Here is a 15,321-nt window from a genome sequence, read left to right as displayed (position 1 = left end):
ATATGTGTTTAAACATCTAATAGAGGTAGACTTCCTTCTCTTAGGTTTTTTTCTAGCTATGCTTCATATTTAATTTTTAAATAAACTTATCAGAATCAGCTAAGTTCAAAAACAATTTTTAATCTTATCACCTTTTTTTTTTTTTTTTTGAGACGGGGTCTTGTTCTGTCACCCAGGCTGGAGTACAGTGGTACAATCTTAGCTCACTGCAGCCTTGAACTCCCAGATTCAAAGTGATTCTCCTGCTTCAGCCTCCCAAGTTGCTGGGACTATAGGATCATGACAACACACCTGGCTAATTTTTTAAAAATAATTTTTATAGAGACAGGGTCTCACAATATAGTGAGATTTCAGGGTGGTCTTGAAATCCTGAGGGCTCAAGAAATCCTCCAGCCCTGGCCTCCCAAGTGCTAGAATTACAGGCATGAGCCACCGTACCTAGCCCTATTGCTATTTTTATTAGCATTACATTAAGTTTATAGGCTAACTTAAGAGGACATGGCATTTTTATGATAATGAGTTTTGGCAGTCAAGAACGCAGGCCAGTTTTTTTAAATGGGGTAAATGATTGTCCAAGCGCCTCCAGGCAGGCTCACGTGCACACCCTGGAGTCAGTGAAGAAACTGAACAGCTGACAGGAACAGCCTCCCAGTCAGAGAAGCCCTGCACACTGTTGGAAACAGACAGCTTGTGTCTGGAGTTTTCTGTGATCCGAGGAGGAAGCGTGGCTGAGTCCATCCCAGAAGAGGGTCTGGAGCTATGAGTTGGGGACAATTGTCAGGATTCTAGCACTGGAAGTGGTTCGTGTACAGGTGCAACCTGCCCCGCAGTCACCGGACACAGCCACACGGAGCCGAGCCACGCTCTCAGAGAAGGGGCCAGGGAAGAAACACCCTAACTGCACTCCTCCCTTCTTCTGGCCCCCAGCAGCCATAGGCCCTGGACCCCCGGTGAGATCCCCATAGAGGTCAGCTCCCAGGCAGCAGGATGGAGGGTGTAGACTGGACATGAAGAGGCAGCTGGAATGTATCGGGCACTCAGCTCCAGCTCACCACGATCCAGGCACTCAAGTTCCCAAGACAATAGTTTCTGCTCTCAGATAAATGGAATAATTAAGGATCAAAAGGTTATCGACAGGTAACCAAGCATAAACAGATTTTTTTTTTTTTTTTTTTTTTTTTTAGACAGAGTCTCACTCTTTGCCCCAGGCTGGAATGCAGTGGTGCAATCCGGGCTCACTGCAACCTCCACCTCCCAGGTTCAAGTGATTCTCATGCCTCAGCCTCTCGAGTAGCTGGGACTACAGGCGCGTGCCAACATGCCTGGCTAATTTTTGTATTTTTAGTAAAGATGGGGTTTCACCATGTTGGCCAGGCTAGTCTTGAACTCCTGACCTCATGTGATCTGCCCACCTCGGCCTCCCAAAGTGATGGGATTACAGGTGTGAGTCACCATGCCTGGCCCATAAGCAGATTTTGTACCTGAGCAGGAAGGCTAAGAGCTTGTCACAACTGAACATTCCCCCAGGAAAGGAAGGCAGGAGTTTTGCTTGTGCCAAGTGCACTGTTCAAACAGTCCTCTGAGGTACACCAAGGTCTAAGTAGCCATACCACCCTCCTCTCTGCCAAAATTTTTGTGTGACTGGAGAGCAGAGCCCTCCTCCAAAAAAAAAAAATGAGCACAAGGAAAATACTATTTGCAGATACATAATGTTAAAACCTATAGATCTTTCTTTTTCTAGTCCCATCCATATGGCAACATTCCAGGAGAGGCCTCCGTCACTGGAAGGCACCCTCAGGGGCTTTCCTGGAGCTAAAAACAGTTTAAGCCAAAAGTTATTTGCAGCATCTGAGTTAAACTCTTCATCCCACCCTTCTCAAGCTAGCTGGCTTATTTTATCCGGACCAGGATATAACGGCTCTAAACAGGCTTTGCCAGGAAGAGACATCATGGACGTCAACCAGGGCACCTGACCAGGAACAAATCACTGCAGGATGATCCGAAAGAGAAGAGTTTTCATAAACTGTCTTACGTAAGGTAGATTCTGACCTTGATGGGGACAGCCAAGGATCTGGAGCCTCAGCTGGGAAAGATGGGACTAAGTCTACAACTGCTGAGGTTGTAGAACGGATTTCTTGTGGGGAGGAACCCTCTTGTGGACACGGGCCATCCAGGTGGAGTGAGAGAACACCGTGCCGCCTGGACGCCGAAACACCATTGAGTCACCTCTGTTTGAAATGCTTGTTCCCTCGTGCCGTAAAGAAATAGCACTTGAACATAAATTTAATTTACTTAGCAAGGCCATTTTTATACTTTCTCCAGAAAGGGTACACTCTCCAGGAGTTTTGCCACGAGAGTACACTGAACAAAGGAGACAGGGTCATTTATAACCTGCCACATCCACCCTACTGCTGTGTACAGTTTCCATTGGCTGGAACAGGACCTCACATTCTGTATTTGTCCCGACTGGCTAACAACTTAGAACTTTTTAAAAGAGGCAAAGGCAGAGGAGAACAAAGGAAGGAGGAAGTAACTTGTGGAATGCTGAGAAAGGTAGAAACACCTTTAAATAAGGAAGAGTAACAGGCTATGACCTAATGCTTGCTTGGACCAGTATAAGCATGCCAGGGAAAATACTTAGGCTAAATTGTGGGAGCTAAGAACATAAAGTACATTGATTTCTTTATCACGGCTAGCAGATATTTAAGATGTTAGCACAGGTCTTTGAATAAATTTTGCTTCTAAGAGAAGTTACTATTTATTCCTAATTAAATGGGGAGGAAGGTCTTTGAAGAGGAACGTTTACACCTCTCAAGAGGTTTTACACTTCTTAAGAACAAAAGTCCCCAAGACAACGTCCAATTTTGAATTCAATTAGGTGAATTCAAAATTGACATCAGCCTCTTTGCAGAGGAAACTGTTTTGGTTATACATCAAAAGCCTGTGCTTTGCAGATAGACCTGACAGCCACTAATTAGCTAGGACCTTTGGGTGATCCACTCCACCCCCTTAAACCTCAGTTTTCTCAACTATGAAATAGAATGAAAAATAGTACCTACCTCGGAACTGTTCTGTGACAAGGAAATGAGTCACATGATAATGCGCATAAGGCTTTTAGCTCGGGGCCTGGCACATCTAAGCCTTTGTGGAATCATTGTGTAGATCCTGTCACTGAGAACGCTTACACGAGCAGATATGAAAATAAAGGAAAGAAGTCAGCTGGGTAAGGGAGCTTCCCAGCTTGGTTCAAGATATTTTGCTGATTGGGGTGAGGGAAACAGTGAAGGAACCAGAAGTAAAAAAGTAGGACTTCAAATGCTTCCCACCTTTTTAGAAATCAAGACATTCTTTAGTGGCCTCTACGTCTCCTTCAACTCCAGAATTTGGAAAACTGATGAAAAACTTTTTGAATCTTTGGCTGCAAAATGTATGTATATATATATGTGTATTTGAGATGGAGTCTCACTCTTGTTGCCCAGGCTGGAATGCAATGGCACGATCTTGGCTCACTGCAACCTCCGCTTCCTGGGTTCAAGCAATTCTCCTGCCTCAGCCTACTGAATAGCTGGGATTATAGGCGCATGCCACTATACCCGGCTAATTTTTGTATTTTTAGTAGAGACGGGGTTTCACCATGTTGGCCAGGCTAGTCTCGAACTCCTGACCGCAGGCTATCTGCCCTCCTTGGCCTCCCAAAGTGCTGGGATTAGAAGTGTGAGCCACCATGCCTGGCCTCTTTTTTCTTTTTCTTTTCTTATTCTGGGGCACAGAGTCTCACTCTGTTGCCCAGGCCTCCACCTCCTGGGTTTAAGCAGTTCTCCTGCCTCAGCCTCCCAAGTAGCTGCGATTGCAGGCGTGAGCCACAAGGCTACCAACTGACTGACTGAGGGGATGTGCCTCCGCTTACCATAGATCTGTCATTAGCGTATATAGGCCTCAAAGAGCTGTAAGCAACCGTGTCTAAGTGCTAACAGGACAGGCTAGGTCAGGAACTCTCAGGATGCTAAGTCATCGACTAGAATTCAAAGAATTCAGTGAGCTTCAGCTGGTCCTGGCGGCTCACACCTGTAATCCCAGCACTTTGGGAGGCTGAGGCAGGTGATCACCTGAGGTCAGGAGTTAAAGATCAGCCTGGCCAACATGGGGAAACCCTGTCTCTACTGAAAATACAAAAAATTAGCTGGGCACGGTGGCAGATGCCTATAATCCCAGCTACTTGGGAGGCTGAGGCAGGAGAATCACTTGAACCCAGGAGGCGGAGGTTGCAGTGAGCCAAGATGACACCATTGCACTCCAGCCTGGGTGACAAGAGCGAGACTGTCTCAAAAAAACAAAACAAAACCAAAGAATTCAGTGAACTTCAATAACATATATATATGTTACTGATATATATAACTAACATATTACATATATTACATATTTTATATATATGTGTGTGTATATATATGTATATATTTTTTTTTTTTTTTTTTTTGAGACAGGGTCTTGCTCTTCTGTCACCCAGGCTGAGTGCAGTGGCATGATCACATCTCACTGCAGCCTCCACCTCCTGAGCTCAAATGATCCTCCCACCTCAGCCTCCCAAGTAGCTGGGACCACAGGTGTCCACCACCACACCTGGCAAATGTTTGTATTTTTTGTCGAGACAAAGTTTTACCATGTTGCCAAGGCCAGTCTCGAACTCCTGTGCTCAAACAATCCACTGACCTTGGCCTCCCAAAGTGTTGGGATTACAGGTGTGAGCCACTGCACCTAATCTTCAATAACATTTTTAATAAACCTGTCAATTGGTGAAAATAAATCCAACAGTGAATTAAACTCCTTTGAGGCTACGTCCCATTATTGTCATGGGAAATTGTAGGAAAGTGCACATTCCTTAAGAATGGAGTAAACTTCCTCATCCTCTTCCCAGGCCCCCTCCCCTTTGTTTGTGTTTTGTGGTGAAGATGACCCCTCCCTGCAAACCATCTGGGTGCTGTTGCTGGCATCAGCTTGCTTCTGACTGCATGAAATGATTGTGGTGCCTGCTGTGCTGAGAACCTAGCGCTGGCACCAAATGGGCACCGAGTGCTTACACACCTGCTCTCATTATGCCTCACACTTATTCATGTCATGGGGGAGGGTCCTGAGGCTCAGAGAGGGACCAGGCTGCCTGGCCAGCTCCCCACCTCATTGTGCCCATCGTTGTCTACCCCTTGAAGTGACCTCTGCCCCTCCACACAGAAACCCTTGGGGACAGTCCAGCCTTCTGCCTCTGACTCAGGGCTTTTCCATCTGCACTGCTCCCTACTTACTTCCTGCGATTGTACTCCCTGCCGGAGCCTCTTTTCCTGGCTCGGACCTTCCTCCTAGGAGGCGTGCAACGTTTGTCCCCTTCCCATCTAGCACTACGTTTTCTTTCTCTCACTCAAACTCCCCTTTATATATTTGTTTGTTTGTTTATTTAGAGATGAGGGTCTCCCTCTGTTGCCCAGGCTGGAGTGCAATGGTGCAATCATGGCTCACTGCAGCCTTGAAATCCTGGGCTCAAGGGATCCTCCTGCCACAGCCTCCCAAGTATTCATATTATAGCTGGGACATATTATAGCTGGGTGTGGGTGCACGCCACCACACCCAGCCCAAACTCCCATTCAAAGCCTGTGTGCTCAGAAGCCTCTGCAACTGCGCTGGTTTCATTCTCTCACTGTGGAGCATCTGCAGCGAATCAGATGCAAGGCTGGGCTCTGAGGGCACAGTTCAGCCACCAGAGTTCTGGGTCTTTCAGGGAATGAAATTTCCCATCTCTGCCCAACCACAACACAGCAAAAACATTTCTCCCTTTGCATTTCCCTCAAAATACTAGGTTGGTGCAAAAATCGCAATTACTTTTACACCAACCTAATAGCACCCAACCCTCTGACCCAACCCTCAGATGGGAGACTGCCTGAAACTTCACTCTGTCTATTCACAGGTTGTCTTAGGCTTTAAGCCCCTGGAGGTGGGGACCAGATTTTTAACATCCTCCTGGTTCTGAGACCCTCTGATAAGAGCTCCTTGTGCTGTGTTCACAGGTGACTGCTGGCTGCTGGCAGCCATTGCCTCCCTCACCTTGAATGAAGAAATCCTGGCTCGAGTCGTCCCCCTGAACCAGAGCTTCCAGGAAAACTATGCAGGGATCTTTCACTTCCAGGTAACTTAATGGTTGGCTCAAGTGGTTCCTCAACAGGTCCAGGGGGCTAGGAACAGTCTTCTGGCTTGGCTGGGTTTATCAGTCCCTGGTGTTTGCAGACTCCCAAGACCAATGCTGTTCTACAAAGAACATTGGGCGAGAGCAGGAAGCTTCCTGGCTTACCCGTGGCCAGGATGTGGGACCCGGCTGGGATAGCCCTGGGGGGTTTCTTGGGACATGCAAAAGGGAGGTAGAGCAAGGTGTTCAGGAACTAATTCCCAAGTTAAAAAAAAAAAAATGTATTATTTGATGTTTGAGACAAAAACGTTAAAGTTCTCCTCCTTTTATGCTGGTAAATGAGAAATCATACTTGAAAAAGCTGGCTGGGCACGGTGGCTCATGCCTGTAATCTCAGCACTTTGGGAAGCTGAGGTGGGTGGATCATTTGAGGTCAGGAGTTCAAGACCAGCCTGGCCAATGTGATGAAACCCCGTCTCTACTAAAAATACAAAAATCAGTTGGGTGTAGTAGTGCAGGCCTGTAATCCCAGCTACTTGGGAGGCTGAGGTAGGAGAATCACTTTAACCTGGGAGGCAGAGGTTGGGAGGCCAAGGTGGGTGGATCGCTTGAGCCCAGGAGTTCGAGACCAGCTGCGGCAACATGGTGAAACTCTGTCTCTACTAAAAACACTAAAAAAATTAGCCGGGTGTGGTGGCACGTGCCCTTAATCCCAGCTACTCAGGAGGCTGAGGCAAGAGAATCACTTGCATCCAGGAGGCAGAAGTTGCAGTGAGCCGAGATCGTGCCACTGCACTCCAGCCTGGGCAGAGCGAGACTTGGTCTCAAAAAAAAAAACACAGCCTAAGGTACAGGGCAGAATGCTAAAGAGGCGGGTGTGGATTCGAAGGGATGGACATGCGCCTCTGTCTTCGCTTTTTTAGTGAGGACTTGGCCTGCATAGGAGATTTAAGGGAGCACCTCCTCCCAGGACGGACTCATGGAAACTATCCCAGGGGATCAGGGCAGGGGGAGCCAGAGGCAGCTGAGGCTCAGAGTCCCAGTGCTGCCACCAGCTCCTCCTGCAGCCCACCTCTCTTGTTCTGCAGTTCTGGCAATACGGCGAGTGGGTGGAGGTGGTGGTGGATGACAGGCTGCCCACCAAGGACGGGGAGCTGCTCTTTGTGCATTCAGCCGAGGGGAGCGAGTTCTGGAGCGCCCTGCTGGAGAAGGCGTACGCCAAGTAAGTTGCCATCCTCTCCTGGCCCCATGGCCTTCCCCCAATGCCCTGGATTCCAAAAAATTCACTAATGCCTGTAATCTCAGCACTTCGGGAGGCCGAGGTGGGTGGATCATTTGAGGTCAGGAGTTCAAGACCAGCCTGGCCAACATGATGAAACCCCGTCTCTACTAAAAATACAAAAATCAGTTGGGCATAGTAGAACTATTCCAGGACTACTTTGAGTGGAAGTCCTTTTCTGTAGAAGGACTTCTTCGGCCAAAATTGGCTCTAAATGCAAGGAGATAGTGCGTGCAGGGTGCCTGGCCGCACTGTACGCTGATAAATGACGGCTATCACCATCTTTAACCAAATGCACAGAAACAAGTTATGGTACTGATTGTGCTGGCCTTGAGAAGGAGCTCTACTTCCTTGACAGGACACATTTGTATCAACTTTAAAAAGCAGAGTTTTTGCCAATGGGCAGAACTATTCATTGCAGAGGTAGGAAACTTGCCCAGAATAGATGATGTCACTGATTAGCAATGGCTTCCCCATCTCCCCACAGCTGCTTCCCACCCAGGTTGCCCACAGTTGAGTTTGTCCAGTGCTCAGGGCTGCCCACTCTCAGTAGGAAGCCCCACGCCAGCCCCTCTCCACAAAAGTGGGGTCTAAAGTGACCCCACTTTAGAGCAGCAAGTGGATTTCTGTTTCTTACAGTCCCAATCCAGGAAGGAGGAGTCAGCTGTGAGAACCTGGGGCCTGAGGGATGCTTCTAAGTCCCACTGCTCAATACTAGAGTCACGGAAGCCACCGGACTCCAGCATCAGTATTCAGGAGCACTAAGCCCTTGCCAACACCATGCCTGTTTCTCAGGGAAACTGCTTTCATTATTGAATTGTTGTCCTTTTTTAAGCTATCAATGCCAAACGACCCATTAGTAGACCTCCCCTTTCTTGTCAGGATGTAGAAGGAATCAATACAGGAGGTTCATCTAGAAAATCACTAAGGTCCTTCCGACTCTAAGATTCTATGAGAATCTATTTTTTTTTTTTTTTTTTTTTTAAATATGGAGCCTCATTCTGTCGCCCAGGCTGGAGTGCAGTGGCACGATCTTGGCTGACTGCAATTTCCACCTTCTGAGTTTCAGCAATTCTCTTGCCTCAGCCTCCCAAGTAGCTGGGACTATAGGCCTGTACCACCATGCCTGGCTGATTTTTTTGTATTTTTAGTATAGATGGGGTTTCACCATGTTGGCCAGGCTGGTCTTGAACTCCTGACCTCAAGTGATTCACCCACCTTGGCCTCCCAGAGTGCTGGGATTACAGGCATGAGCTACCGCGCCCGGCCTGAGATTTTCTTTAAAACACAAAATACCAGGGAAATGGTAACTGTGGACACAATACCTTGCCTTCCTGAGCACCCCGAGCTGGGAACAAGGCCAAAGAGAATGTGAGCAAGGGGTCCCTGGAGCATCAAATCTAGAGGGTACTAGGGGGTGGGTATTTGAGAGATTATAGCATCAGTAGTGTCAAGGGTAGCGGCAGCATCTAACCCCCTCTTGTAGGATCAATGGATGCTATGAAGCGCTATCAGGGGGTGCCACCACTGAGGGCTTCGAAGACTTCACCGGAGGCATTGCTGAGTGGTATGAGTTGAAGAAGCCCCCTCCCAACCTGTTCAAGATCATCCAGAAAGCTCTGCAAAAAGGCTCTCTCCTTGGCTGCTCCATTGACGTAAGTCCAGGCTGCCTTCCCTAGCCTCACCCCATCTGCTCTTGCTGAAGGGAGGCTCCCACAGTGCCCAAGGGAACCCACTGCTCCTGTGTACAACGTAATGCAGCCCTCGTCCACGTAGGGGCCAAAGGAAAACCTCCCTCCACCCTCTGAAGGTCCGCTGAAAATCAACTGGCAAAAGGAAGACTAATACAAGAAATGGCATACAAATGTATGAATGTGCACGGGGGAGAATCACAAGAGATTTCCCTACCATGCATTGGGATACAGAGGGTTATATTCCCTTCCTCTTAGGGGAAGGGAGATGGGGAGATGTGGATGATTTTAGGGATATCGTAAATGATTTTTAGGGGAATTCATTGGGCTTAAAGAACATAAATGGTCTGGGATAAGGTCTGTTGGGCCTGCAGAGCACACAGTGGTTTGTGACAAGTCTGTCTAGCCGTGTTGACAGACTTGTCTTTCTTCCTGCAATATGAGTTCAGTTCATAATAACTCATGGAAAGGACCAGACATCATTGTTTTCGTCTTTGGAAGGTCCAGACTTTAGGCAGGTGAGGGAACTTCAGAGAATAGCTTCCTCCTGTGCTTTGGGGGAGAGTGGATCGAGAGACAGAAGGAAAGGGGAGGTCAGAGAGATCTTGAGGCTTCTTCAGTTTAGCATTTCAAAGTGCCATCTCTTGGAGGTATTGGTTTCTGAGCACCCCAGTGTCTACCATTATTGCTCATCACCTGGAAGCCAAGGGTTGCTAGACAAAAGTCAAGCTGTCTGGGGTGTAATGGATGGGGTGATGGTGCCTCCAGCCCTTCTGTCTTCAGTCCACTTCCCACTCTTAGCCTGCTCTGAATCACCCCCATCCCTCTGACCACAGGTTCCCTGGGAGCTCCTGCCACCTGCTGCTCCTGCCACCTTCCCCTCCATCTGCAGTGCTGTGCAGCCTTCCCCTGCACTCTTGCAGAGCTAATAGGCCTGTGGGAGACTTCAGAAGGAAGAGGAGGAACGATTTCCTTATAATAGCCTTGCTGGCAACGCTCACCAGGGGATGGGAGGTGGGCACTGTGCCCAGGAGCCTTGGAGCAAAAGCTGTGCCCAACCTCTGAGCCCTGTCCCATCCAGGTTCTGGTCTCTGCGGGGGACAGAGATAAGAAGCCCTGGCTTTTGGAGCCAAAATCTAGGTCAGACTCCCTAGGCAGGAATTCTCAAAGTTTATCAGCAGAACACGTTGAGGCAGAAGACCCTTTCTGCTCCAGCCCTTCTTCCCAGGCTCAACCTTCATCAGAATAGATAGGGGAAAGGAGAGGCTGTGAGGCGTTCTTAAAACAGAAGCAAATTCTGACTCAGACCGGAATAAACAACCGTCCTAGTATAAACCCTACAGCTGGGCTGGGCCAGACCACGGAGCATGGGCTGGTGGTGGGGCAAGGGTGTGCTCAGTGTCCCTGGGCCACTCAAGGCTGTCTGGGTATCAGCCCTGCGCCATCGAGGACCCCCTCTGGCCCTCTCTCGGCGGTGCGCCCTTTCCCGCCCTTCCCAGCCTGCAGAAATCCGTGGATGCGCTATTCACACGGGAATGCGTGTGCTCGTTCCGCGAGAGGGTTGCATTCCGCCTTTTCTCTGGTATTCTCGGCGTTCAAGCATTTGAACGCGATAGGAAAGGTTCTCCAAGTGCAAGAAAGCGCAGCCCTGAGCCTGCGACCCCAGGCCTCGGCCGCTGCGCTAGTGCGTCCCGCGGTCCCGCCCGGCAGTAGGACAGGAGCGAGGGAGTCCAGGAGGAAGGGAGAGCGGGTGCGGCCAGTCTGACGGTTGCCGTGTTTGCAGATCACCAGCGCCGCGGACTCGGAGGCCATCACGTTTCAGAAGCTGGTGAAGGGGCACGCGTACTCGGTCACCGGAGCCGAGGAGGTAACGGCCGGCGCGGATGTGCAGGGGTCCTACTGTCCTAACATGATAGCCACAGGCACAGTTTGTGGTGATGCCCAGGGGCCCGCGCGGCCCCACGGTGATCCAGTTTGCACTCGGGCCCCGCACTCCTGAAGTTCCGCGCGGGAGGAGAAGCGCGTCCCTTTCGCAGCTCGGGCGCCGGGTGCGCCGCGCTGCCACCTGGTGGCCGCAGTGGCCGGCGCCAGGGGCCCTGGTTTTACTTGTTTTAGATTTTACCCTATTTTACAGTTACAACCTTACTATTTTGATAAGCTAAAAATAATAAAACAATGCATCTGCATAGTGTTTTATACTCTATAAGGTGCTTTCTCATTTGATCTCGTAAAAGTATTCGTGCCCATGTTCAAATCTGACTGCCTCTTACCAGCTGTGCGGCCTGGGCCAATTCCTGGAACTCTCTGTCCCTTAGTTTCCTCATTTAAAAAATGGAATTAATGATAATATCCATTGGGAGGTCGTGGCGATTCAATCAAGTTAATATATGTAAAGTGCCCAGAGGTGCCTCACACATCGTATATAAGGAGGTAGCTGTCCTTGCTGTTGTTATCACTATTGCTATTGAAAATATGGGCTGACATGGTGGCTCACACCTGAAATCCCAACACTTTGGGAGACCGAGGTGGGAGGATCGCTTGAGCCTAGGAGTTCAAGACCAGCCTGGGCAACGTAGCAAGAACCTGTCTCTACAAAAAAAAGTTAGCTGGGCATGGTGGCCTGCAACTGTCGTCCCAGCTACTCGGGAGGCTGAGGTGGGAGGATCACTTGAGCCCAGGAGGTCGAGGCTGTAGTGAGCTGTGATCATGCCATTGCACCCCAGCCTCAGCGACAAAGTAAGACCCTGTCTCAAAAAAAAAATTATCAAGCAGCTCAAGTTCACTGTTAATTACAGAACCCAGTCTAGACCCCAGATCTTCTGCATGTCCAGTGTTCTTTTTTACCTTGATTTTTTTAACTACCCCCTCACACACACACGTCTTTTTATTTGAAAATTTTCACATATACAGAAAAGTTGAAAAACTAACATAATAACTATCCAATTGCCACTCCCCTAGATTCACCGATTGCTAACATTTGCCATGTCTGCTTTATCTATGTGTGCACTTTTTTTGAGCCATATGAAAGTAAGTTGCAGACGTTATGACATTTCCCTCCTCAGTACTTCAGCATTTATTCCCTATGAATAAGGACATTCTCTTACATAATTCCTCTACTGTTGCCACACCTAAGAAAATAAACATTAATTCAGTAGTGTCATCTATTATAAAGTCCATATTAATATTTTCCCAAATAGTTGCCCAAAATGTCCTTTCTGGCGACCCACCCCTACCCCATCCAGGACTCTATCCAGATTCACTCACTGCATGTGCCTGTTGTCACCAATGATCTTTCAACAAATGGTAAAGCTTCCCTGAGCTCCTTTACCAAAAGCGCATCCTGTCAGTTAAGCTGAAGTTCAGAGGTGAAGCACCAACAGCCCCATCCTCAAGAGCCAGATCTTGGGAGCTTTAAATCTCATTTTCCAAAGCTAGGCAGCAGTGAGAGATCTGGGTGCCAAGCCCCTTCTAGCTTTTGTGATCCTCCCTCATACATGGACTCAACCCCCAAATCCTCCCCACCGTCCTCAGCCCCATACCTCCTGGCTCATGCGGAAGGGGGTTGGAGGCCCAAGCCTTCATAGCCCTGACTTGAACTCAACCTCTTCCTCCTCCCTTTTATCTAATCCTGCAGGTTGAAAGTAATGGAAGCCTACAGAAACTGATCCGCATCCGAAATCCCTGGGGAGAAGTGGAGTGGACAGGGCGGTGGAATGACAAGTGAGGAGGGCGCAGGCCTCGGGGCCCCAGGCAGGGGTGCATTGTGCTGGGAGGCTCTGGGAAGAGGGTGAGAGAAGAAGACATGTACATTATGCTGAGAAATACAGCCGGGAGAGCCCAGGCCCCGTGGACAGGGGCCCCTCAAAGGGTCTTTTAACCAGGACACTCCTCCAGCAGCCTGAGTGCCTTCTTCCAGACCCCAAGCTGCTCCTGTGAAGTTCATTCCTGCCACTGCCTCCAGGTTCACCCCTTCCCCAGCTCAAATCCACCCTTCTATGGGGCTTTCAGGGAAAAAAATACATCCCACCTTCCCCCAGGCATTTCTATTACAGGGATATGAACTTTGTACCAAAGACCGGAGAAACATCCCTCTGTTGATTTCCAGGGCTTACTGGTAGGCATGTTGAACCCTCAGCTATTTGGGGTAAACACTTGTTTGTGCATCTGCTGTGGCAACCTCAGCCTACTTGCTCTGCCTCAGGTTGGAGAGGTGGGCAGTACAGAGGCCTGTGTGTAATTCCAGCCAAAGCTCAGGCAGTGGTTAGTTTACCCTGTGCACTGCCCCTGTGTACAGGGCCAGGTCCTTCTGCTCCGTGGACAGACAGACACCTGCTGAGGCTTCCCAGGCCAGCTGCAGAGGCCAAGGCCGGACGATCCTCATCAGATCTTCAGTTGTCCCTAAAAGAGCTGCCAGGCCCATCTCAACTGGGCATCTGATCTGAGCTACTCCATCTCCCTCTAATGAACTGTGTTCATTTTCTGGACTCTTCCTTGCCACTGTCTTCCAGCACAACTCACCCACTCACTTTGCTCCCTGGTTTGCATCTGTATAGTGTTCTATACTCTTTAAAGTGCTGTAAGAGTATTTAAATGCAGCTGTTAGCCAGATGTGGGCTACTTTTCCCCTTTCTGGAGCCTGAGCCCTCAGAGGTGAGAGCAGATGTCCCTCTTCCTCAACTCTGGGGACCTTTAGGGAGAAATCATTGTACACTAACGCCTCTCTCTTTACTTTGTTTTCCAGCTGCCCAAGCTGGAACACTATAGACCCAGAGGAGAGGGAAAGGCTGACCAGACGGCATGAAGATGGAGAATTCTGGTAAGATTAGTGGAGGCTTCAGGGAAAGCTCTGTCCGCCCCAATGTTCTTTACTAGAAAACTGCTAATAAGAAAGAGTGTCGGCCAAAGTGAGTTTACCATGTCGAGGACACAAGGGTGTGGGATCCTGGTTTTGTTATTTTAAGTTCACTATAAGAGCCTGAATAAAGAAATTCTTAAGCCCTTTCAACGGTCCATCTTGACAATGGGGTTTATAAGCTGAGCAGCTTCAGAAAAAGGCTAAGAGGAATTCCTTTGGTAATGTTCAGATCCCAGGAAACAAGGGAAAGATGGGGCATTTCTCCCCCAGGTTCCAGAGACTCATCCCAGCCCCTTAAGAAACTGGTCCCTTAGTGAGCAGCAATGGACCCACATGTCTGTGTGTCTGTGCCACTCTATAACCACCTGCACCTGGACACAACGTGCTCTTTATCAAATGGGGCCCATATATTGTCACATTTGATGGGCACGGCTCCCACTTTTGCAGATGAGAGTTCTGAGCCTCAGAGAAGTTTAAATAACCTGCTCAAAGTCACCCAGCTAGAAAGTTGCAGCGCCAGGACTGGAATCTGGGCCTTCTGATTCTGAACCTGGTGCCCACCCACTCAGCTCTAATGAGCTGCTCTGCCTGGCTTTGGGTGGCTCCTGGTCTGGCGTTGGTGGAAAGTCAAGGCTTACCAGTGTGTCCTCTTATCACCCACGATGACTGTGTCTCTGCTTTTGCCAGGATGTCTTTCAGTGACTTCCTGAGGCACTATTCCCGCCTGGAGATCTGCAACCTGACCCCAGACACCCTCACCAGCGATACCTACAAGAAGTGGAAACTCACCAAAATGGATGGGAACTGGAGGCGGGGCTCCACTGCGGGAGGCTGCAGGAACTACCCGAGTAAGGGCTGTTGCAATGCGGGGCCACCAAAGGCCAAAGCTCCCCTTACCCCACCCTGTGTACCACACCCCAGCCTAGCAGCCCCAGGAGGCAGCTCCTGCTCACTGGAACCCTCTCTGTCTTCCTTCTCCCTGAGGCTTGCTCTCTTTCTCAATCCCTTACCTCCTGCCCTACCCAGGACAGACCCAAGAGCCGCTATTTCTGTGATGTCCTCTCCAGGCCCTAGATTCCCCGGCACCCATCATGACCTTCAGCCAGACCTTCCGCCATGTTCACGGAAGCAGTGTGCAATCCCACTTCACGGCCATGAGCTGCTCTATGCACCCCACACCCAGGCAGCCGAGCCTGCCAGGGAACCTTGCCCCTGCACCCAGGGAGGCCTCCACATATCAGGCCCTGTTTGTTGCCCCATACTCACTTCGATCAGCAAATGTTGACTGGGCCCTGCCCAGATAGGGTGAGATTTCTCCTCTGGTCCAGCC

At 49.4% G+C, this 15,321-nt stretch overlaps 1 protein-coding gene across 1 annotated transcript in view; it reads left to right on the top strand.

Moving 5' to 3' along the window:
* CAPN2 (calpain 2) overlaps positions 1 to 15,321 on the top strand; it is a 61,493-nt gene that overhangs the window by 25,579 nt on the left and 20,593 nt on the right. The window contains exons 3-9 of the mRNA XM_024245993.3: positions 6,051 to 6,169; positions 7,255 to 7,388; positions 8,932 to 9,100; positions 10,920 to 11,003; positions 12,771 to 12,856; positions 13,878 to 13,952; positions 14,679 to 14,839. Of these exons, the coding sequence (XP_024101761.2) occupies positions 6,051 to 6,169; positions 7,255 to 7,388; positions 8,932 to 9,100; positions 10,920 to 11,003; positions 12,771 to 12,856; positions 13,878 to 13,952; positions 14,679 to 14,839 (828 nt within the window). The remainder of the gene's footprint in view (positions 1 to 6,050; positions 6,170 to 7,254; positions 7,389 to 8,931; positions 9,101 to 10,919; positions 11,004 to 12,770; positions 12,857 to 13,877; positions 13,953 to 14,678; positions 14,840 to 15,321) is intronic.

Source organism: Pongo abelii, chromosome 1 (assembly GCF_028885655.2).
Source record: "Pongo abelii isolate AG06213 chromosome 1, NHGRI_mPonAbe1-v2.0_pri, whole genome shotgun sequence".
Classification (NCBI taxonomy): Eukaryota; Metazoa; Chordata; class Mammalia; order Primates; family Hominidae; genus Pongo; species Pongo abelii.
The sequence above is the reverse complement of the archived record's forward strand: the minus strand, read 5'-3'. Positions and strand labels throughout refer to the sequence as shown.